This window comes from Candoia aspera, chromosome 1 (genome assembly GCF_035149785.1).
Source record: "Candoia aspera isolate rCanAsp1 chromosome 1, rCanAsp1.hap2, whole genome shotgun sequence".
NCBI classification, from domain to species: Eukaryota; Metazoa; Chordata; class Lepidosauria; order Squamata; family Boidae; genus Candoia; species Candoia aspera.
This window is the reverse complement of record NC_086153.1, coordinates 254363419-254389425: the sequence shown is the minus strand read 5'-3', so window position 1 is coordinate 254389425 and position 26007 is coordinate 254363419. Positions and strand designations below refer to the sequence as shown.

Sequence of the window (26007 nt, the reverse complement as noted above, 5' to 3'; positions counted from 1 at the left end):
GGAATGCGTACAATCTGATCCGGATGAAAGAGGGGCATGAATATCTGACTGCCTTCAACACCAGGTTTGGTAAATTTGAGTACCTTGTTTTGCCCTTTGGCTTGTCTAATGCAGGAGCCATATTTTCCCGATTTATGAATCAAATTTTCTCTGTCTTACTAGATAAGTATCTGGTCATTTATCTAGATGACATATTAATTTTCTCTGAGGATGCTACAACTCATGTATCCCATGTACGTAATGTCTTACAAAGACTGAGAGAGAACAAGCTATTCGCCAAGCTAGAGAAGTGTGCCTTCGATTTAACTGAATTACATTTCCTGGGCTATAAGGTATCAACAGAAGGCATATCCATGGATCCTTCTAAGGTCCAGGCAATTCTCTCTTGGCAACCCCTCCGAAATGTGAAAGATGTACAAAGATTTCTAGGGTTCTGCAATTTTTACAGGTGGTTCATTAAAAACTTTAGTGACAGGGCTAGACCCCTCACACAGCTTTTGAAGAAAGGATCAAAATTCATTTGGGGGGAGAGGTAGCAAGCAGCATTCCAAGAATTCAAGCAACTCTTTGCATCCCAGCCACTGTTAAAACACCCTGATCCCACAAAGCAATTCATAATGCATTCAGATGCTTCCGATATTGCCATTGGGGCGGTGTTATTGCAATATACAAACAAAACTGAGAATACATTACTTCCTTGTGCCTTTTTTTCACGCATGCTCTCACCAGCAGAGAGAAACTATGATGTTTTTAACAAGGAGTTGCTAGCAATTAAAGCAGCATTCCAAGAGTGGAGGCACTGGCTAGAAGGTGCAGCCCTTCCTGTGAAAGTTTGCACTGATCACAAGAATTTACACTTCTACAAAACACCAGATCCCTCACCCCACACCAAATCAGATGGAGCCAGTTTTCCTCCCGTTTCAATTTTGTTATTTCTTATGTTCCCGGGGCGCAAAACTGTTTGGCAGATGCCCTGTCTCGATCCATTCAGGCAACCCCCACCACTCACCAGGAGGTACAGGCTACTATATTACAACCTCACAACTTTGATCAGTCTATGAGGGGGAGCCAAACAGAAATTTTAGCAGCAGGCAGACAAGCAGAGGACCTATTTACAAGAGTCAGAGCTCAGCAGCAACAAAACCTGTATGCCAGGGCTAGGATGGATGACCTCCAGAGGGGCCCGCAAGACAATGCCTCACCATTCAATGTGGAGGCAGGAATCCTCTGGCATAGTGGGCGATTATACATTCCCCCCTCATCGAGGGAAGAAGTACTGAGACTTTGCCATGACCATCAAACGGCAGGCCACGGAAGTGTTTTCAAAACTCTCCATGGAGCTCTGAGAGACTACTGGTGGCCTAAGATGACTGCAGACATAAAGGGCTATGTGGCTTCTTGTCATACCTGTAGATGAGCCAAGCCTCTCCCAGGGAAGCCCAGAGGACCCTTGCAACCCCTACCCACCCCCAGTCAACCTTGGGATACAATCTCCATGGATTTCATCACTGATTTACCCCCGGTCCAGGGGCTGACTTCCATACTAGTGGTGGTAAACCTTTTCACAAAAATGGCACATTTTATTCCGTGCAAGGGCCTCCCATCTGCGCAAGCCACAGCGCAGTTGTTCATGGACCATGTTTTTAGGTATAGAGGCATGGTAAGTCATTTGGTGAGTGACAGAGGCCCTCAGTTCACTTCCAGGTTCTGGAGGGCACTTTTCCAGTCATTAGGGGTCCAGATCCACCTATCATCATCACATCATCTGGCTAGTAATGGGCAAGCTGAGAAAATTAACCAATGGTTACAGAAGTATCTCAGGTGTTACACCACTTATCAGCAAGACAATTGGCCAGCCCTACTCCCCATGGCAGAATTTACATATAATAATTCTGTACAGTCCTCTACCAAGATGTCTCCTTTCCAGGCACTCTACAGGGTTAACCCTCGGGTGTTGCCCACCTCTTCCCAGCAGGGAGCTGTTCCAGCCGCAGCTGATTTTCTTAAAGAGCAACAAGAAGCACAGGAGTTGTTAAAGAAGCAGCTGAACAGGGCAAAGAGTGCTTACAAGAGAGCTGCAGATGCTCACAAACAAGAGGGGCCAGCGATTGCGGTAGGAGACAAAGTGTGGCTCTCTACCAAGTTTTTGATCTCTACCAGACCCTCCAAGAAGTTGGACTCTAAGTTTGTGGGCCCTTTCACTGTGGCGCAGCAGATAAATCCAGTGGCTTATCGTTTACAGCTCCCACCATCCATGAAAGTCCATCCAGTGTTTCACAGAGCCTTGCTAGCCAAGGACCCTCCCCCAAGTGCCTTACGATTGCAACTGCCCCCCCACCTCCAGTAATTGTGGAGGGGGAGGAGGAATACGAAGTTGAGGAAATTCTGGACTCTAGGAGGAGGAGAAGGGGCATCCAATATTTCATACACTGGAAAGGGTACCCTGAGGAAGAGCGCACGTGGGAGAATGCCAGAGATGTGCATGCACCAACGCTGGTTCATCGATTCCATCAGCTTTTCCCTCACAAACCCAAGCCTCGCACTCTACCAGAGATTCCTCACTTGGCTGAGCAAGCAGAGGAATCCCAAGCAGAGGAGTTCGTAAGTTTGCAGTTTCCACCCACACCTGAAGCCTTGACACCAGTAACAGAGGATGGGGGGGGAACCGCAGCCCTCCACCTCGGGCTTGCATTTTCCAGGGGTCAGGGGGGACGACTCTTCTAATTATCTAGCTATTTTCCAGCAGCAGCCACCTGGGCCAGAAGAGTTATCAGACCTGGAGAGCAGCACTGATTCGTCCTTGGAGGAGTTTTCCTTTGAAGACTTTCCATCGTTGCCCAGTTCCCATGGGAGCTTAGAAGGAGACAGAGACTCTTATCAAACCTCTGGAAGGGAGGGGGCTGAAATGGAATGTGAATCTGGAGGGGAGGGTGATGTCATGAGTACTGATGGCGAGCAGGAGGGGGCCTCTATCCAGGGGGGAAAACGCATGCGTAGTACTGAGGAATTAAGCAGCCATTCAAAGAGACACAAATCAGACCCGCCTTAACTTTTGGGGTTTATCTGTCTGGGTTTTCCCACGCTTCTTCAGTTTGTTAGGATTCTGTTTTATGTAGCAGTAATAAACAGGAGAGACCTACTCCTCATCTCAGCATGATTTCTGACTGTTAGGACAATAGTGTTAATATGTACTGGTGCAAATAAAATAGTGAAAGTCTGTTCTTCTCTCCTCTGCCTGGTTAGAATTCCAGAGAAAAATGTTCAAAAATGAAGAGGGAATAGGGGATATGAGAGGTATTCAGAAGTTCAGTACTTAACTGAACCAACATAGGGTAAAAATGGGTGCACAGGAAGCTAGTTAGTGCCAGAGAGGAGAGGGCATGTTCATGCCTCCCAGAATTCCCAGAGGGACTATACCAGGTGTTGTCTCTATTGTTCTTTTGGCACAGGCAAATTCATTTCTATTCTTCCAGATTTAATAAAAACAATATTTAATTTATTATTTCTGATGTTCTCTCTGTTAATGCTTGTTTATTTTTATTGCATATTTTATATGATGTTTTATCAATTTTTTATTCATTTAGAAACCTTTTAATTTTATTGTAAACTGCTTTGGAGTTTTTAATTTTTTTTAATATAGTCTATTACTCTAATAAAGAATAAATGAATGAATATACTGTGTGTGTATGTATGTATGTGTGTGTGTATGTGTGTTTGTTGTTGTTTATTCGTTCAGTCACTTCCGACTCTTCGTGACTTCATGGACCAGCCCACGCCAGAGCTTCCTGTCGGTCGTCAACACCCCCAGCTCCCCCAGGGATGAGTCCATCACCTCTAGAATATCATCCATCCATCTTGCCCTTGGTTGACCCCTCTTCCTTTTGCCCTCCACTCTCCCTAGCATCAGCATCTTCTCCAGGGTGTCCTGTCTTCTCATTATGTGGCCAAAGTATTTCAGTTTTGCCTTTAATATCATTCCCTCAAGTGAGCAGTCTGGCTTTATTTCCTGGAGGATGGACTGGTTTGATCTTCTTGCAGTCCAAGGCACTCTCAGAATTTTCCTCCAACACCACAGTTCAAAAGCATCTATCTTCCTTCTCTCAGCCTTCCTTATGGTCCAGCTCTCGCAGCCATATGTTACTACGGGGAACACCATTGCTTTAACTATGCGGACCTTTGTTGTCAGTGTGATGTCTCTGCTCTTAACTATTTTATCGAGATTTGTCATTGCTCTTCTCCCAAGGATTAAGCGTCTTCTGATTTCCTGACTGCAGTCAGCAACTGCAGTAATCTTCGCACCTAGGAATACAAAGTCTTTCACTGCTTCTACATTTTCTCCCTCTATTTGCCAGTGATCAATCAAGCTGGTTGCCATAATCTTGGTTTTTTTGAGGTTTAGCTGCAGGCCAGCTTTTGCACTTTCTTCTTTCACCTTCATCATAAGGCTCCTCAGTTCCTCTTCGCTTTCAGCCATCAAAGTGGTATCATCTGCATATCTGAGATTGTTCATGTTTCTTCCAGCGATTTTAACCCCAGCCTTGGATTCCTCAAGCCCAGCATGTCGCATGATGTGTTCTGTGTACAAGTTGAATAGGTAGGGTGAGAGTATACAGCCCTGCCGTACTCCTTTCCCAATCTTAAACCAGTCTGTTGTTCCGTGGTCTGTTCTTACCATTGCTACTTGGTCGTTATACAGATTCTTCAGGAGGCAGACAAGATGACTTGGTATCCCCATACCACTAAGAACTTGCCACAATTTGTTATGGTCCACACAGTCAAAGGCTTTAGAATAGTCAATAAAACAGAAATAGATGTTTTTCTGAAACTCCCTGGCTTTTTCTATTATCCAGCGGATATTGGCAATTTGGTCCCTGGTTCCTCTGCCTTTTCTAAACCCAGCTTGTGCATCTGGCAATTCTCGCTCCATGAATTGCTGAAGTCTACCTTGCAGGATCTTGAGCATTACCTTACTGGCATGTGAAATGAGTGCTACTGTTCGATAGTTTGAACATTCTTTAGTGTTTCCCTTTTTTGGTATGGGGATATAAGTTGATTTTTTCCAATCTGATGGCCATTCCTGTGTTTTCCAAATTTGCTGGCATATAGCATGCATTACCTTGACAGCATCATCTTGCAAGATTTTGAACAGTTCAGCTGGGATGCCGTCATCTCCTGCTGCCTTGTTATTAGCAATGCTTCTTAAGGCCCATTCAACCTCACTCTTCAGGGTGTCTGGGTCTAGCTCACTGACCACACCGTCAAAGCTATCCCCAATATTGTTATCCTTCCTATACAGGTCTTCTGTATATTCTTGCCACCTTTTCTTGATCTCTTCTTCTTCTGTTAGGTCCTTGCCATCTTCGTTTTTGATCATACCCATTTTGGCCTGGAATTTACCTCCAATGTTTCTAATTTTCTGGAAGAGGTCTCTTGTCCTTCCTATTCTATTGTCTTCTTCCACTTCCGCGCATTGCTTATTTAAAAATAATTCCTTTTCTCTTCTGGCTAACCTCTGGAATTTTGCATTTAATTGGGCATATCTCCCCCTATCACTGTTGCCTTTTGCTTTCCTTCTTTCTTGGGCTACTTCTAGTGTCTCAGCAGACTGCCTTCTTGGTTTTCTCTTTTTTTGGGATGTATTTTGTTGCTGCCTCCTGAATAATGTTGCAAACTTCTGTCCATAGTTCTTCCAGGACCCTATTGACTAAGTCCAGTCCCTTAAATCTAGTCTTCACCTCCACTGCATATTCCTTAGGGATATTAGTGAGCTCATATCTAGCTGATCTGTGGGTCTTCCCTAATCTCTTTAGTCTGATCCTAAATTATGCAATAAGAAGTTCGTGATCTGAACTACAATCAGCTCCAGGTCTTACCGACTGTATAGATGTCTGCCACCTTTGGCTACAAAGGATGTAGCCAGATGGACAAGACCAAAATCAGACTGACTACATCCTGTCAGTCTGATTTCGGTGTTGTCCATCTGGTGAAGTCCATGTATAAAGCCGTCTCTTAGGTTGTTGGAGTGTATGTGTGTATGTGTGTGTATACACACACACACACACACATATGAATGAAAAAGGGAGATTGGAATTGTTAGGGCATGATAATTAATGCTGAAGTCAGCTGAAAGTATGAGCAAGGGCATAGCCATATATCAGAAATGTCTATGTGTAAGAGTGTGAGAGAGAGTAATCTTGATGGCTGCTTAAAGTTTTGGAAATCCCTGTCAAGGAAGGCCAGCTAGTTCCATTTTTATATTCCTTCTGCCAGCAACTAATCTATTTATACTTAAAAAGCATTTTAAAACTGGTATGTTTATTGAAGTGCTGGTAGCTTTACTTGTTTATTATTATGGATGTATTTTTAATTTATTTGCTTTTCTGTTTTGTTATTTTGCATTTTCAGCACTATATATAATTAAAAGAGACGATACAAACTTAATATGTAAATAACTTGGAATGTTTTTTTCAGGAAATCAAAGTAGTTTTTCAAGAAGCATAATTTGTAGATAATAAATGTAATAGTATTTTATTTATAAGCAAGTATAATTAACTTTTCCTTTAGGAAAAGGATTTGTAACTTGCCTTCAAGTCAGTGTTGACTCCTGGCAACTGCCTGGACAAGTCCCTGCAGTTTTCTTGGCAAGGTTTTTCAGAAGTGGTTTCCATTGCCTGCTTCCTAGGGCTGAGAGAGAGTGACTGGCCCAAGGTCACCCAGCATGCTTTGTGCCTAGGGTGGGACTAGAACTCACAGTTTCCCAGTCTCTAGCATGATGCCTTAACCACCACACCAAACTGGCTCTTTTATTTAATAATATCAACATTTTATATGACACTATCAATTCCAAGAGACAGCTGGCAAATTTCCTATGAAATAAATTTATAAACTTTAAAATTAAATTAAATTTATAAATTTAAAATGTGGAAAACAAAGTATTTTAAATTAAATTTCAACACTGAATGGCCAGTGTTTCTAGACTCTGTCATGGAAAAGACTGAATCAGCTGTCATATACATGACAAAAACCTACAAAAGGTGCCCTAGCTGAAGAGCTATGCATATTTTACTGCCATATAGCATATTTTACATGGTAAAATATTTACATTATTACTTGTTTCCTCCAAACTAACTAAGTTTCTTAAAGAAATATCACCCCAGCTTGCTTTGCCTGGGCTACTGGAAGAAGGCTGCAAAACCATTAAGCCATCCTCCCACTTTGAGGCCCTATCAGGTAGCTGGATCTGAGGAGCTGAGAAGAGTTCCTTTCAATAGGGAAACAGCCTCTCCGCAAGGCCTGCAGAGCTCCAGTGGTTCCAGATGAAAGTCAGCCTCAAAACAGTTCCTCTTGAACCACAGCTGAGTCGGAAATAAATCAGCTCAGTCCAGCTCCTGAATAGACCTGACAGCACGAGATTATAGTAACACAAACACTAGCAGTGTAAACACCTCAAATGGAAATACCCTTGCATCCAATGAAACTCTCTTCATAATATTTATCTAACAAGAATTGTCTACTTCTGGGAAAAAAGGAAATATCAACTTTGTTTCTCCGTATCAGCACAAATGAATATTTGGCACATTTCTTTTTAATGTTATGAAGACTAGCATTTTCTTTAAAAATTATATCTCACATTTTTTCACTTTTCAGACACATAAGGAACAGCATTAGAAATGTTGCTTTCAGTTTTTAAGGTGTTAGCCAAACGTATACATAATAGCAGAATAAAACACTTTGCTAGAAAAACCTTTTTCCCAATCAACCCCTTTTTTGCCCTGAAGTGTGGAAAGCTAAAGCCCGTACTTCAAAGGCCATCAGGTTAAAGAAAACTTGCTCCAAAATGTAGTTAGACAGGTCTAGAAGAAAATATGTTCAGTCCTCACCTTTGCAAAGGTCTCACCACTGTTGCTGTATTTCCAACTCCAAACGTCTTCAAAACAAGAGAATATTGAAATAAGAAATGAGATTGCATAGGTAAAAGTTTAAAATATCAGATAGGTGGACAAATACTAATAGTACCTCAGATTACATTCTGGTTCTATATTTGCTCAGATATTCAGTTTCAAAACACTACCTGAACAAAGGCCTGGAATTAGCCCTCCTCTGCTCACTTATCTACAGGGCAAAAGATGATTCCTTTCTGCCCTCCTTCTCCTATATAGCTGCCAGGTTTTAGTGAGACTAAGATCAGATATGGTAAAAATCCTGAATATTTGAGAAAAGCGGGATATTAAGGGATATTATTGGGTTGGGACTTCAATTGTTCCCAGAAAAGACTGCTTCCATGAGCAGATAACATAAGAGAGACTATCTTGACACTCTCTTGAGAAAAGCTACTGTTAAGTTTAAGCTCTTGCAGTTAATGAAAGTCTTATCTGACATAAAGACTTGAATAATGTGAAGAAATAAAACAATCACTTACTATGAGTTGCAGCCTCACGCCTGTTCTGAACTGCCTTCTGTTGCTATGGTGACAGCGTCTCTCCCTAGCTCAGTTTGCTTTCCTGTGGGTGCAGTCAGTCTTTGGGGCCTGGTAGCAAACTCAAACCGTAGTTGGAATGTTCCTAGCAACAGTGCAGTGAGAAATTATTTAGACTCTCTCTTGGACGCTTAGCACTTTTTCCTGTTTGCCATGGCAGGATCATCAAATAGGCTACCTCATAACCCATTTTAACTGTTAAAATCATTTGCTGCTCCATTCTATTTCTGCCATAGCAGCCTCCTCCTAAACGTTTCCTGTGGCATCCAGTTATGTTGTTGCAGCATAAAAGGTTTCTCCTCAGGTATTGGGACATTTTCATTTGTTTTGTTGGTTATGGTATATCAGGTAGAACAATGCTGCTAGAAGCTAGGGAAAATACATGTCTTTGCAGTCATTTCAGTATTCCTCTCATTCAATTTCTGTCAGTACTTGCCCCCAAACTAGAGATTCGTTTTGCAAGGCGGATGAAGAAAAGCACTGTTTCTCGAGGAACCTGTATACTTTACCTTGCTTGTGTGAAAGATATTATCATATTTAAACTTTCAAAAAGAAGTCCCTTTAGAAAGGTGTATTGGATTGCACAAAATATGACATGCCACATGTATTTATTTATGCTATTTGCCATATAGGTAGTCCTCGCTTAAAGACCACAGTTGGGATCAGAATTTCGTTTGCTAAGCAAAGTGGTCATTAAGCGAATCCAATCCAATTTTACGACCTTTTTGTGGCAGTCATTAAGCAAATCACCGCAGGTGTTAAACGAACCACGTAGTTGTTAAGCAAATTGCACAGTTCCCAATTGATTTTGTTTGCCAGAAGCTCTCCAGGAAGGTTGAAAATGGTGATCATGTGATCAGGGGTTGCTGTGATGGTCATAAATGTGAACCAGTTGCCAAGTGTCATGAGTACTAATGGTGAGCGGGGGGGGGGGCTATCCAGGGGTGAAAACGCATGCGTAGTTTAGAGGCTTTGAACTGTCCTTCAAAGAAACTCAGAGAATATCTGCCTTGAGTTTTGGGTTTATCTGTGTGGGTTTCCCATGCTCTTTCAGTTTGGCAGAATTTCTACCTACTAGAGCAGATAATAAACACTAGAGACCACATCCCTGTCTCAGCATGGTTTGTTTGCTCTAAGTCAGGACACCAAGCGCCCAAATCGTGATCATGTGACCGTGGGGACGCTGTGACAGTCATAAGTGTGAGATCCAGTCGTAAGTCATTTTTTTCAACACAGTGGTAAATCCCAACCATCAGTAAACGAATGGCTGTTAAGTGAGGACTACATGTAGTAAAACGGCTAATGTAATCAGTAATAGCTCCTTGGGTCACTCCTACTAGAAATAATTGGACCTGAACAACTATTTCACAATTAGAAGTTTGTCAATTATAAACCATTGCTAGTTATGACACACCATGTACCTATGGATGTTACATTGGCACCAAAAAGGCACTCCATTAATTGGCGGTAAATGAACAACATATGCCTCTTTATATCATGATAATCCTTCCTTAATCTCAAAGAAAAAAACATTTCCTTGACAGAAAGATTCTTTTTGACCACTGTAATGTAGCACTACAAATCCCAGGAGACATTGCAGAAGATAGGTAGAAGACAGACTTTGGGAAAGTGCAGATACACACAGAGAAGTGTAAGAATGTCATGCTATGTAATAGATTTCTAAGTTACACCTTACTCTAGGATCTTTCAAGAATTCTTAAAGACAGAATGCAACAACCATTTTGAAAACAGAGTGGGAGTCAAATAAAATCCCATATATGGGGTCATGACATAATATATTATCTCTGTTCTGACATCTTAAGGGAAGATGGACCGTAATAGAGCTTTGAGAACACAGGAACTGATTTTGCAGTGAACATCACTCTGAGTACTAACATAAAATTATTTTCCACTTATAAAGAACGGTTCACTGTATCCCTGCTACGTAAACCAGTGTTGGTGATCTCAGATTCTGTGAACTAAATCAGGTTTGTGATATAAAACTCGTAAGTCTCCACCATTTAAAACCATGCTTGGTATATGAAATCACAACTCTGCTACCTTAAGCAGCTTCTGTAATATTAATTCACTTCTCTGCCACATAAATGAACAGATTGCAGTATGAAAAGACTGACCAAGGTTCACTGTATAAAATCACAGTTCACTGTGGGTTAAACCAGTGTTATTGGACCACTGTCACATCTTCCTGCAAGACACTGTAGGAGAACCATGTATCCTATGGTGACAGAAAGGGGAAGATAGGTTGGTTATGCAGATGCAGGTTACACATGAAGCAGTTTACAAGTACCTTATCAATTAACAATCAATTTAGCAATTTTAACAATAGTTTAAAAAAGCATTGTGTTTATTGAGACCTTCTGAGATTGCTTGAAACCTTTGGAGGTACGCGAGTTCCACAAAACTTAAGCCATTAAATAAGATTCGTCAGTCGGAAAAGTTGCTGCTGGTTTCTCGATGTCTCTGCAAGCTAAACTAGATTTGACAGTATCACCTCGCAACTTCCAGCCTCTTTAATCAGGGCTGGAAGCATGAAATCACAGGTTGTACCCGTACCTTAATGCCATATAAAATCGCAAGTCTCTAACACGACGGTATTTGTAATATTTAAACCAGTAATTGTAACATATCATTGGAAGCTTCTATCAGAGTCTGCAATATGAAATCACGAATCTCATTAAAATCCGCGTTGGTAGTATAAAAACACAGTCACTCCGCTCCCGCATCTATATGAATGTTTACACAGTCTTCCCCGCCCCCCGCCGAAATCATCACTTCCCCGCCTAGAGACCCAAAGCTTACCTCATTCTATCCTTGCTGGCCACACCTCTTCAACTTTCTGCGCCAATCACGGGAGCACGGGCGGGGCGTCGTTGCGAGAGAGCGCTGCCGGGAAGTACCGCCCCGTCCCTTCTGCCTTTTGACCGTCTTTTTGCTGCAGGCGCTGCCACAGCCAGAAAAGTGGACGTTTCGGGATGTTTTTTTCCTCCTGGCCAGAGATAGCGGGACTGCGGTGAAAGAGGGACGGACGTTTGGTCACCAAGGAAGAGGTATGCTGGCAAAGTGTGGCGTTTTAAGCTACAACAGAGGCTAACTTGTATCTCCAGAAGAGGCCTAGTTCTCCTTCCCCCTCGTTCCTTTCGGTGTGTGGAAGCGGCAAAGTTTCTGGGGAGGAAATATAGTATGCATTATTCTATAGTGTATAATCCTGGGTTTCGCCTTCAGTAGCTTCTTCAGAGAGTTTCTTCAAGTCTTTGGCGCACCCCTTCGTCGAAATTTGACTACATTAAATCAGTGGTTGCTGTAAAATCTTTGCTTCCAGCCCCTCCATCACCACCACCACCAACCAAAAACGCTTCTTCCAAAATAAAGCGTTTTACCTTAGGCCCTTTTTAGACCTGGCTCACACATCATGCAGATGTACGACGAGGCTTGTTTAGTTCTATCTTAGTTTATTGTGTGAACCCTGCCGTTGTAGTTTGAGTGTTTTATTTAATAAAGCATGGTTAAGTAAATCATGGCCTAGCACAGTGAACCTAGTCCTAGAGTCTAAAAATCTAAATCTAAAACCTAGAATCTAAAACTAGGATCACAAATATGAGATGGGTGGCTATATAAATCGAATAAATTAAATAAACAAATAAATAAATAAGCTTATTCTTTCCCATTACTGATATTAATAATGCTGCATTTCCAGGTACTGTGAGCTTTATTATAGGCTTCCCTTTTTATAATTTTTTTCTGCAGTTTTTTTTCCTTCCATAAGCCACTACAATGCTGTCTTTTTTGCCATTCATTTCACTTCCAGACTTACAGATCATTCAGACATATATTAATTCCATCTCAAAATCCTGCAATGCTTAATGATTGATGGAAAGTGAGAGATGATATGAGTCTGAGTTACAATAAATCTCTGAAAATTCTTGAATTAGGAGCCAAGAGAACCTTTGCAACCAAGTACCTGTATCTGCCCATTAGTTTAAATATCTAAGATTCTGTCTAGATATTTTTCCATCCCATTGTTCAAAATAATCCTATAGCTGCAAACTGAATTTCCTATTATAATATTTAGCCTTGACCTCCTTGCTTAACAGAATAGTAGGTGATTGCCTGTGACATTCCTTTCCAAGAAACTATGTACAATACATAGTACAGATGTACAGAATTCAGATAGCTTACACTCACTGAAAAGTTTATTTGGTTAGAGAAGATTTTTTTTTTCTGGAGCTAGGGAAAACAAAAATGTAACACCCACACTGGATCACTATCTAATCTAGCATTCTCTTGATTACAGTAGCCAACTACCAAGTACTTTTAGGGAATCTAAAAGCAACAGCAGATAGGTATATATACAATTTTTTTTTCTTAGTTTGCATTTTACATCCTCTATAACAATGATTTATAGCCTGTTCAAGGGCTGTTGGTGTTTCTAGTCCTGCCTTAGGCATGAAAGCTGACTGGGTGACCTTGAGCCAGTCCCTCTCTCTCAGCCCAACGCACCTCACAGGGTTGTTGTGGGGAAAATAGGAGGAGGAAGGAGTATTAGGTATGTTCACCACCTCAAGTTATTTATAAAAATAATAAAGGTGGGATAAAAATTAAATAAAAATAAAATGTTGTATGGTGTTATAGGTATTAATTTTTTTTAAGTGCACGTGTTGAAATTCTTGAGAGATAGGAAAAACAAAATTTTGATTTTCTTGCCAAAGTTTCACAGAATTTTGGGTAAAAAAATGCCTCCTACCCTTTTAGTAAGTAATGGAAATCTCCATTTACTACAATACTTTCTCCTTTGCTATGGTTTGCTGGAGTTGCACATTTCACTAAGCCATAAATCATGAATTCCAAACAGCAACAATTAGGATCGTATATATGTGAACATAACAACTATGTCTGCTTTGGGGTACAGAGCAGCAGTACTTCCACTAAATCCTTTGCTTTTTACAAAGTTTGCCTATAGGTATGACTGTATACACTGGTTTTCATCATTCCACCAGATTTCCATTATGCCCACTATTTATATTTATTTATTTATCTTTCGAATTTCATGACTGCCAAACTGCTTCAAAGAGTGACTGGGCTATTATTGGTTTTAGCTAGACTCTGGACTATTATTGGTTCTAGCAGCAATCTGGATTTGAAAAGGGAAAAAGATGATTGGAGGCATGGAAAAATGTTCACGTACCTGTTGACAACTTCTTAAAGAAGCTGCAATTTTTTCTGGTCTCATAGTACTGCTACCCAATGCCTAGAAAATAAGTGTTTGCTTTAAGGAGATGCATGTGACGTGTATCTACTCATTCAGTTTCAATTTATTTCTCTTGGTATGGGCACTTGCTCCAGAAGTCTCTGGGTAGCCTACAGAATCCCCCCAAAAAACGTTAAAATCCAGATGAAGAAGGCAGCCTGGACTAAGACAACTAAAACAGCCAATAATATAAAAAACATTTGCCCCTTCAAATTTGAGTGGCTGCTGAACCATATTAGGTTGTGTCATAAATCATGATTTACAAATTGTACTGACTGGATGTATGCACCTATTTGTCCTTATTTCCACTACTGTCTCCTTCCAGAATCTGCAGGTTTGAGCTATACCTTGCTGTCAGTATGGCTGCATCATCATTACACAATACATGGCTCTCTGAGTGTGTATATGTGCGCATGTGTGCATGCACACATTTACTGTACATATTTATATAAAGAGCAGCCTCTGTCTTCAGAAAGAGTACTCATTCCAGCTGTAAAGTGACTTTGTAACTGCCTAGACAGTTCATTCATCTTGGAAGCAATATCCTTTATGGTTTGAGATGAAGATGGCTGCAAGGGAGAGGGCTCTTATGAAATACGTTCTTGAAGGAGACTCACCAGGCATTTACATTACTTGCTATAAAAAAGAAAGTAAAGACATTTCTAATTTCCCAGACATTTTCATTTTTAATTTTAACTCTACTTTTTGTGTAGATTAAAGCTAACAAATCAAATATGAGCACTCTTTTTTCAACTGTTTATGAAGGCCAATTGAAAAATAATTGATGAGGCTAACCACTACAGAAAGTTTGGGCCATTTTCAGGGGACATCAAGTTCTCTTAATAGTCTTACTCATAAAGTCATTTTATTATGTAAGAATATTGAGATTCTGTATCAGCTCTAACAGCTGTAGAGATAATATGCTTCTGGACATTAATGCTAAGGTAAGCCCTGTTCAAAAGTGGTCTGTAATATTGTCCTGACAAGCAGGAACCACGCCGAGATGAGGAATAGGTCTCTAGTGTTTTATTACTGCTACAGTAGACAGAAAATCCTAACAAACTGAAGAAGCGTGAGAAAACCCATACAGATAAACCCCAAAAGTCAAGGCGGGTCTGTTTTGTGTCTCTTTGAATGACAGCTCAAATTCTCTCTACTACACATGCGTTTTCCCCCCTGGATAGGGGCCCCCTCCTGCTCACCATCAGTGCTCATGACAAGTATTCTATCTGTCTGTCTGTCTGTCTTTCTTTCTGTCTGATATATAATACAACTGAGAAGACAGAGCAGACAGGAAGAGTTCAGAAAGTGAAGAGATGGTAAAAGGCCAGAAGTCAAGAACCAATCTGTAGTATAATTGCTTCAGTCACAAGGGCTTCTCATCCTCCTGGAAATTCCAAACTTCAACCTGAGGCTGTGAAGAGCTGTCTTAGATCCATGCCTTTCCCAGTGTTCTGCCCCTTGTACTGTATTCTTTTGAGGTAACCATCTATTGAATGCAGCTATCACTAATTCCAAAATATAAGATGTCATAAAGCTCAAATTCTTCTTCTCTATTAGTTTGTGTTGATACTGGTGGGGAGTCTTAGATTTTATCCATGGAAACAAGGTGGGACAAAAGTAGTGAAAGATAGAATTTATCTTCATGATATAGATGGAGCTGAAAGTTCAGTGGTTAATAATTAGGTGATAAGAAGAGGTCCCACAAGGTGATCTGGTTGAACTGTATGTGTGTTTCGTGGAGATATTAGCAGTTGCTTAAGACTTACGTGACTTCATGAGACTTTTAGCAATCTTACATAAGTAAAAGGTGGACATGGGATTATCAAGTGCTGGTTTCTAAGTGATCTCATATATACTGTACATACAGTATTATAAGATATATATACAGTATTATAAGATATACACACACACACACACATACACATCTTATCTTATAATACAGAATCAATTCTAAAACATTATGAAAGATTAATTACTTAACAAGGACTTCTCAAACTCTTTCCTTATCCCTAAGTGCCCTTCATGAGAGTACTTTTTTAGCACTTTGGATAAGTTCTGTCAAGTGGAGGAAGTGGCTTCCATGAGTAACACGAAGAGCTTTCATTGCTGTTAGAGTTATGGATATTTGTTCTTCAAGAATTCAGTTCCTTGTGTAATTGTCTCCCTGGCCCTCAGTGGCTAATGAGATGCTGTCATGATTGCTTCACATTCAAAGCCTTTTTTCTTTCTTTGCTGTTCATTAATGTAATGAGCTGTTAGCCATTGCCTGACATGAATTGTATTAGGTACTTTTACTACCTCAAGTCCTCGGGATTGCCTTTTTCCTCAGTATGGTAGATTAAAAGACAGCACTTTTTCATTTTAGTAATTTTCTCTTCTTTTTTAATCTGGGAAACGGTTTTATAAAAGTGTATTTTTTTAAGGCAGCTAATACTAGACATGCTAATAGTAAACAAAGCTGCAATCCTTTTCATGCTTGCTATGGGATAAATTCAGTAGAATTCAGTAGGATTAATACTTTGTAATGTACACCATCCTGAGTGCTTCTTCACATAAAATTTGTCAATAGCTGGAATCCAAAGAATTGTTTTTAGACACTTCTAATGCTACTCTACTTGAAAGTGCCTATCACTTTTGAAGTCCCTTCACTTTCAAAAGTGCTGTTCAGGGTTATTGTACCAAAAATCAAACAAAAAGCTCCCTTAAGCACAAGAAATCAATTACATAATTTTATTGAATCCTAGCCAATATACTGAGAAAAATGGTTTTTAAAACCTTTTTTATTTCAGTCAAGATGTTTCAGCATTAGTTTTCAGCTTTTGCCGGCTTAAAAAAGTCACTGGTTGTAAAATAATTTTTTACCTTTTGTGAAATCTGGTATTTTATTTATTCATTTCAGCCAGCATAATAATTTTGTCAATTTAATGGGTGTTTTATTTTAATCATTACATGTTTTAATAGTTCTTACTATTTCCTCTCACTAATTTCAGTATGCGCATTCTCTAGACTAATTTGACATACTGCTCATAAGATGGCAATCACAATTCCAACAAATCCTCTTTGTAGAAACTGGAACTTCGTTTTCACAATATATATAGAAGAATATATCCGACCCTTTGTTGGGGAGAAATTAATCCTTTCCTTTGTAGTATTTGACTGCTCACTGTTTAATTAAAGACATCAGAACTACCTTGCTCAATTTTTTGAGTCAAGCTTGGAAACATAGTTTTTCAATTTTAAAATAACCCTTTCCTTACTTTGTTCTAATATTTAAACAGATACTGGAGATACCTAGTCATGCAATGGCTTTTGAAGACATACCAAAAAAGGATTGGTATAGTGTCTTGGATGCAGGACCCTCAGACAGTTTAACAGAATTGAAAAGGAAATATCAAAGGCTAATATTGTTGGTAAGTAAATTTTAAGTCCTTGAAAGGCAAAATAAATCCTTTAAAATTCCTTGATTGATAACTATTATATAAATAGAACAGATGTAGCAAGTATTGGTTATATTATACATGTAAGTATCTTGCTAATTATAACTGAAACTATTATTCCTCCCCCCCCCAAAAAAAAAACCATGATATTCCATAGCTTCCTTGGCATTCTGAAAATGTACAAGAAATTGATTGCTGTTTTTTAATCATGTGAAATGAAAATGAGATGAAAGAACAATGTTCAGACTTATAAATAATTCTTTATCTTAATTAAAGAAAATGCCTGACCTTCCCTTCTGAATTGTGGCAGCATGAAATGACTCAATCAGTGTTTGTGACTTTACAATTTGCTACCATGGAAGCAATTATACTGTCACTAGTACTAGACTGGCATCACTGGATAAATTGAGCATGAGGCACTGACTGAAAAACAAATGATTTCCCCCACCTACCCACCCTGTGCCCAAAAGTGTATTGTATTGTTAAACTGCAATAATGTGATTAAAAAACAAGTGCGTAAAGTTTTATTAAGTGTGTAGGCATGTTATCTGTTTGTAGAACTTGTATCAATTAAATGTGAGTTTTTGTACTATTTATTCAGTACAAATTGTACTTTATATATATATATATGTACATTTATGTACTATATCGTATCATAGATTGATTTATATCTTGCTATAAAGCTAGACAGACTGATGTTATGAGAGTGAAGTTACATTATGCTATCAGGTTTGCAAGGTTCTGTCATATCTGAAGATAAAACTTGGTAATGAATCACTGCTATAATGGTGTTTTCCTCTTAAATTGCTTATGGGCATTAAAGATTAGAATTGCCACCAAATCTATGAAATTATTCTATTTATTCAAGTCAATGAAAAATATTTATTTACTTCTTTCTTCGTTTGCTGCCCAGTCCCAAAGACTCTAGATAGCTAAGAATCCCAACATAAGATAAAAGCCTCTATAAGAAAAAAGGAAAATAACCTGACAACACCCGCGCACACAAATTAAAATCAAAACTGGAAAATATGAAAATCATGCACTCATGGACCTCACTTCCTTCTCTGCTAGATGGAATGGATAGGACTTGACAGCTTTCCTAAAGCCCAGCTGAAGATAAAGTTCAGCTCAGGATGCTTGGGACCAAATTGCTTGCTCTATTGAGATCAATAAAATACATTGATTAACACATAATTTGAGGAAAACATGCTTTCACTAACAATTTCCAATATTTTCTGAGCAAGACATATGCTGAAAATGTTTACTTTTAAAGGAAGTATTGAAAATTATATTATAATACATTTAAATCAGTTCATCTGATGCCAAAAGTCAGTGGTGGTTATCAACAGAAGAGGAGTATTGAAAATATTAGGGTTCATTTGAGAATAGTTTGCAGAAATATGAATTTTCAGAGGGTTTTAAAAAACAACTTTAAAAAGACAATCACTTTCAAATAAACAGAAATAACAGCCCAGTGAGAATGGACCATGTTCAGTGGCTACAGTGTCTAAAAGAAAAATAGTTGAGAAGAGAATTAAAAAGTAGGCTATCTCAAACAAAGGAATGGCTGGGCCTAGAAATGGGGCATTCTATATGGCAGTATTTTGTAGATCCCATTTACTAATATATTACGTTTTTATGATATCATGGCATTTTATGTATATAATTTATTATTTGCTTTTATATCGTAGCTTTTCTCTTGAGAGTTCAGTGAAGAGTACATAGGTGGCCTCCCCTTGTTCTCACCTTACAGCAATAATTCTGTGAGATAGGCTGGACTAAGACAGAATTAATGGCCTAAAGTTGCCTAGTGATTTTCCTATTAAATGGCGACTTGAGCCTGTCTCATACAATACGTTAATTGAACCTACAGATATATATGTGAATATTTAAGTATGGATACCCAGGATGCAACATTATTTATATATTAAACTATGTTTGAAGTTGCATTTGCATCTGTTTACTTTTTTCTTTCTTGATAATCCCCATCTCTTTCCAAGCAAGTGGCTGTTAAAATTTAAATTGCTGTAATGGCCAGTTCTGAAATTACAAAGTCAGAGTACTTGAGCCTTCCTAAAACCAGGGGTCTATTTGACAGCAGGATTGTTGTTCAAGTTGATAGCCTGTCTACTTGAAAATAATAGACAGGCAGAGTTTAGGGGTGGTAAAATCACATGTCCAAGTGTCTTATCGCAGCTGGTTGATCTAAATTTAAGCCTGCCAGTGCTCCTAGTAGTTAAGGCCATGGAGCATCTCTTATCATAAGTTTAATCAAGTCTAATATTCATACTCTTCAGCCGTGATTCTACAAGTCATGCAATTTAAATAATTAGAGTTTATCTGTGACTCAGTATATGACTGTTTAGAAAGAGTAGATCTGAGGAACAGGTAGAGAGAAACTTGAAAAAAGGGTGTTACATGCTAGTTAAGTAGGTTTGCATAATATATCAACCAGAGTATTCTAAATGGTGTATTATTTTGGAGTACCTATCATGGAGTATCTTTAGCATACTTTACTTTTAAATCTGCCCATAGTATTCAAAATTATGTCTAAATACATTGTTGTAGGATGGATTGCTGGTGTCTCTTGGCAGATAGCTGTTGCCAAGAAACAATTTGAACCAATAAACTGAAAATCTGAAACCATATTATTTCATATATAGTAATACACACACTACTGTATTATTGTTATTGTATATTGTATATAATATATATTAATATGCTTATTACTAGGTGATGGTATATTTACTACTTGATGGTATATTCCAGAGGCACTTAATCTTTGGTCTTAAATAGACTGAAGTAACTACTAGTCCTGTATATTTTTTCATTTTTACATTCCATATATTTGCATAGGAATGCAAATCTAATATTTCTGGAAAAGTTGAGACTACTTATATGGGGGTAGGAAAACAGCTTTTATAAGGACTAAATGAAGTAAATACCATATTTACTCTCAAAGTATAAATGCATTTTGGATTTGAATACTTTGCATGTCTATAGTATATAGAGAAATTATGTTCTGTAATATAGATTATATAAAAATGTTCATGCTATATATTTGGAATGAGAGAATCTTATTTTTAAAAGTGTTCTGGTCACTGGAAAAGGGAAAATATTTCATATAAATCATTCTCAGTGTTCCCACAAATTTCTGTCTAATCTATGGGGAGAAAATGGGAAGGGGGAATATTAGGGTTGTGGTTGAGGACTGTTCGTTTCTGAAATTTTTCATTTTCCATTTACCCATTCTCCCATATTGCCACAAAGGAAATTCCTTCTGTGCCCTTTTTAATCAGTAGTGTATGGATCAATGTCGTTTTTAATAGTTTAGTATAAAATTACCAACTTTCCCATTCCTCACCATTTACAGTGCTTCCGATCACCCATTTCTGAATTAAAAGACATCAAAATGTAACTCTTGCCCATTTATCAAGATATTTACTTTCTCTTAGCGATTCTGCCCCTGAGCGGGATCCAAGAGGTGACTGTTTTGTTGTCAGTATAAAATAGAGACAGGTGACAGTTACTCTTGGGTAAATGAATGCATAACAGTCTGGTGGCAGCCACTCTCTGAACAGAAAATTATGGAATGATTTCTCATTAACTTGGTCCTTTCAAAATTATATGGAACATTTAGTTTTTACTGTTGCTCTGATCTTATATCTTCTGTTACCTTCCCAAAAAGATAATACTAAGATATGATGATATTAATAAAAATTAAAATGATATGTAAATGTTAGAGTTAATAGGTTTAAATTAATAGCTTTGAACAGGCAGCTTGGAGCGCCTTTGTTCCTGTGTCAGAAATCAGAGCTAAAACAGGAGTTAGAAACTTGGAGCCCTCCCACTGTTGCTGAACTGTAATTCTCAACATCCTATGTTATTAGTTATGCTAGTTGAAGCTGCTTGGTATTATAATTCAGCAACATTTCAAGGGCAACAGGTTCCCATCCCTGGTATAAATCCTCTGCTCTGTGTAAAATATTACTATGACCTCATTGTAGTTTCTGTCTTATTAAAAAACAATGTTGCACACTCATAAATCACACATTAAAGATAGGTTTCCTTTTTTAAATTTTTGATAGCATGCTGGTTTTGTGAAGAAAAGGTTTATCCATTAAAAGGTTTATCCATTCTATTATTACCCCATGTGCCAGGAAAAAGCTGAAAAATTGTGGTATTTGTTACATAATGCCTTCCCATTTTTTCTGTAGAATTCAAGATGGCATTCTTATAACTGGTGTGAAAGGAGATAGTAGCTGGTTTCACACATTGAATGAAGCCATGGTTTTATGGATTTTGATTTATTGAACAAACCACAATTGGATAGGATGATATAACATGTTAATCCATAACTTGACAAGCCACATAATAACAATGCAGTATGTGAACTATTTTACTGAGTGACCTAAAATTATTCAACTGGTTTTATGGCTTTCATTTAAGAATGCATTTAAAATCAGATGTTCCCAAACCTGATGTGGCATTCTAACAACAGTGTCGAACTGAATTTCCAGTAGGGATCATGGTGAACCATAGGACCATTTTCTGGGCTACTGATAGGAATATTCTATATATCTGGCAAATAAAGTCTCTCAGATTTGCTTGGAATTAGACTCTTACTGGACAAATCCTGTTAAGATGATGGAAGCATAGTCTTGTGTGGTTAACTGGAATTAGTATGTGCCTGTAATGTCTGAGAAGATGGACAGGATCCTTGAGAATGCTAACCTAGTAACCTGTTCGTTAGATCCATGCCATTTGTTAATGGAGGGCATAGTCCTGCTGCTTTGAAAGAGGCAGTGATGTATCCTCTCCTCAGGCCTTCACTGGACGCAATTTTCACCCTTTTAGGGAAGGTTGTTGAAAAGGTGGTTGGCTGCTGCAGCTACAGAGGGACTTAGAGGAATAGATACCTTTCAGTCAGGTTTCAGCCAATACTAAGGCAGCAGTGGTCACACTTGTTAATAACTTCTGGCAGGGCTGGGATGGGTTGTCCTTGATCTCTCAGCAGCTTTCGATACCATCACCCATGGTATCCTTCTGGCCCACCTGTGGGAATTGGCGGGGGGGGGGCATAGTGTTGCAATGTTCTTCTTTCTCTGTGGTTAGGTCCAGTTGGTATTGACAGTGGGGGAGAGATCAAGTCCAAGGCTCCTAATGTGTGGGGTACCTGAGGGCTGAACACTCTTACCCCTTCTGTTTAACAATTACATGAGAAATCTAGGTGAGATTATCTGTTGGTTTGTGGTCAAGTATCATCAATATGAGGATGATATCCAGAAGCTGCAACTGCTCCATAATACAGTGGGCAATTATGGGCATGCCATGTCATGCCAATGTAACATCTTTGCTCTGTGAGCTACACTGGTTACCAGTAGACTTCTGGTTTCAGTTCATGGTGTTGGTTATCACCTATAAAGCCCTTCATGGCATAGGGCCTATTTATCTAAGGTATTGTCTGTCTTCAATAGTTTCTGCCTTCCCTGTATGATCAGGTAGAGTTGGCATGCTCCAGGTCCTCTCCATTAAGCAATGTCATCTGATGGGACCTAGGAAGTGTACTTGCTTTGTCACAGCACCTGCTGCCTGGAACAATATTCCCCGAGATCCATCTGTGCCCTTCACCCTAAATGTGTTTAAGAGAGCCTTGAAAACTTGGTGCTTTTCCCAGGCATTCTCCAGCTACAGGCTGGTGGGTCCTGTGTACTGCATTGTTTTGAGATTAGATGGTTTTCTTCTTCTGGATGACTGCAGTTTTTTACCTTTTTTATTGTAATATTTTTATTTCATATCACCCAGAGTTGTTGTGGAGTTCAAAGGCTGTATAAATTTAATAAATAAATAAATCAACTCCCATTTCCAGCTGAGGCATATGAGGTGGCCTAAAACCTTCCAGCTGTGTCATGTGAAATAGTTTGTCCAATATGGTTAGGTTTTCTTTAGCTGTGAATCATCAAGGTGGACAAATTAACAGTTTTCAAGGCCAAGATGACACAGACGTCCAAAAACTCCTGAAGCAGATGACAAATTTAGAATCTTTGCAAATTTAAAAAGAACTTTTTGATTACAGTAAGTTTTTTAGTCGCCCAGAGTTGGATGGCATACAAGTTTAACAAATCGTTTTGTTACTAAATTTGCAGCTCAAAAAGCACCCTCTGAACAAGGATAGCTGTAATAAAACAAAGTTAAATGTTCTTGCTCTTTCTCCATTATCTAATGTTAATTATCTGATCTCATGTTTTATGAAACCTGGCTTTTCATTTATTATTTCTCTCTCCAAATGTGGCTCTATTCTTTATACAATTTAAAGCAAAACTTTAAATGAGGAATTATTGCAATAATTTGTAATTAATTTGATGTTTTCAAACAAAACATTTTTGCAATTCAAAAGCATGGGTTTAAAAAATTGCCTAAATATTGCTTAGCTTGGATCTTGTTTAGGTAGTTTAATATACTTGCATTGTTGCTCTTATGGGTGCTTATCTGCTTAGACATGAATAAGTAGAGAATACGCCAGTTATTTTAAAAGCAAGCTTATTAACAATCTGTTCCATAAAAATCCATGTGTTCAACAAAAAAAGGTCCAAGATGTGGAAATATTTGACTAACGTTGATGCTAGTATATTCAGTTTTTAAAATGCATAGTTATCTTGAAGGTACAAATTGAAGTTTTATGTTCAAATCCTATTTTTATTTTAAAGAATATGGATAAAACACTGCAAGATTTCCTGATACTTTTTATTTAAGCATTTAGAGAGCATGTTGGAAGGAGAAACTCACATTTAACTTCATATTTTTCTCTGCTGATTCCACCGCCCTGCCACCCCACAAAGCTGGCATTTATTAGTAGTCATAGTATTTTATTTTTGCCCTTAAAATGTTGCTTTAGTATTTTCACTTTCGAAAGCCATTGTTAAAAGTTGAATTAGGTAATTGATGCAATGAAGACAATTTGTCTGGTGATATGAATTTGGATACCATAGCAAAGTTGAATTCAGAAAAAAAGTTTATAGATTTATATTTGCAATTGTTTTAGAGCATGGGTAGATAATCTTGCCAAGGAGCAGAGTAATTCTAAATTGGGAAGCATATAATGTATCAGATAACTTAGATGAAAGGAATGAACATGGGACCTCAGGAAGGAAAAGGTATTTTTGATGTGGTGGCTTCATTCTGGAGAGTGCTCTAGGAGAAACAGTGGGTTGCTAGGGGCAATACACCTATCAGCAGAGTTGCTTTACCCAACCTTTAAAGGGTATCATTTTGGTCTTCATTATTATTTTTAATTTCTTTGTACTTTGCAGAATTTATCTTATTTCTTAATGCAAAACTGATTTGCTGAAAGAAGCTTAAAGGATGTGTGTCTTTATAATGTTTATGATAATGATTGCATCTCATCTTACCAGTAGGACTCTGTGTTCTGCTAGATTTTTTGGAGTGAATAGGCATACAAGTTGCAAATTAAAATAGTAACTGATCTACAGTTTTTGGTCTTTTCTTCCTAGTTTGCAGCTTGAAAAGGAATATGTAAACATCAGTGAAAAAGAGCATAAGTAAAAATAGTTACATATGATCTATTTTTTTAAACCATGTGAAGAAAAGTCAAGTGTCTTTGAATGTAATATTTCATAATGCATTAGGTGGCAGTAGTGTGCTATATTTGTTGCTGGTACTTTATCTTTGGGATTTTGTTACTTTTTTTCTTAATGCAATCTAAAAATGGATGAACCGTATCTTTTAATTATTTGTAATCTTGTCTTTATTAAATCACTTAAAGATTTAATTGCAAAGTTTATAAACAATTATGCATCTTTTTTGCATTAAATAAGCTAAATATAGTATAATAAAAACAGAATAACTTTTAAATATTTGTGAGTTGAATATATGCAAGGGCAGTGTATAGTAACACTTTTGAAATACACATTGAATAACTGCTTGCAGTATTTGTTCTGAAATATGTCTCATGTATCCTTTTTTTTTTCCAGAGTAGCAACTTGAAGAAACCCTATTCTTTCCCCTGAGACTAAATGTAAAATTTTCACATATATGTGTAAACTCCTCTTATTAAACAACTGGGATAGGTGATTGTGCCCTGCTAATTAGAACTGTGTCACACTTAGGGTTAATTTCCTTTTTAATTAATCAGAGCTTAATATAATATATCTTTCCCACTCTTTTTTTCCCTTCTACTCTCTTAAGTCTTTTCTCTTTCTCTCTGACTCTCTTAGGCTTGAGATAACTTTCTAGTTTTTAAGACTTTAGCATTAAATCTTTACTATTAGAAATACTTATCTCTTGTTTATCCATCATGACCTATAACCAATGCTCCTAATTTTACCAATTTCATGTTCTGGTATAATTTGGGGCTATTTTGAGAACATGAGGTTTTTAGTATCAAGTAAATGTTGATGACTCAAAGTAGAAATAATTAACCTTTTAGTATGGTGTCTTCAATGTTGTCTTCAAATGTTGAACAAGGATAGTTAACTTGTGACCTTTTGACATTTTTTTTTCCTTCTGTGTGTTTCACAGGTAAAGGGGCTGGGGGAATTCAGAACTCGTACAGCCATGTCATTAATTTGGCAGAAAGATCAATTAATAGAAGAAAAGCATTGAAGTGTTGACAGAGCACGCTATCTAATTAGTACCTGATGAACCATGTAGGCCACAGAGCAAAGAGCTAGCTGTTGTACAAGACCTTTTATGTGCAAGTCATTAAGTCTGTATAGTAACCAAACTAAAAGATCTTAAATGGATGTGGGTTTTTTAACCAAAGAACTATCCTGTGATATGTTGAGGATCTCCCATGGATTTTGTTA

The 26007-nt window shown here is 38.1% G+C and overlaps 1 protein-coding gene across 1 annotated transcript in view; it reads left to right on the top strand.

The window, feature by feature from the left end:
* Positions 1 to 11405: 11405 nt before the first annotated feature.
* Positions 11406 to 26007, top strand: part of DNAJC24 (DnaJ heat shock protein family (Hsp40) member C24) — a 37509-nt gene continuing 22907 nt past the window's right edge. The window contains exons 1-2 of the mRNA XM_063289537.1: positions 11406 to 11544; positions 17024 to 17155. Of these exons, the coding sequence (XP_063145607.1) occupies positions 17048 to 17155 (108 nt within the window). The 5' untranslated portion in view covers positions 11406 to 11544; positions 17024 to 17047. The remainder of the gene's footprint in view (positions 11545 to 17023; positions 17156 to 26007) is intronic.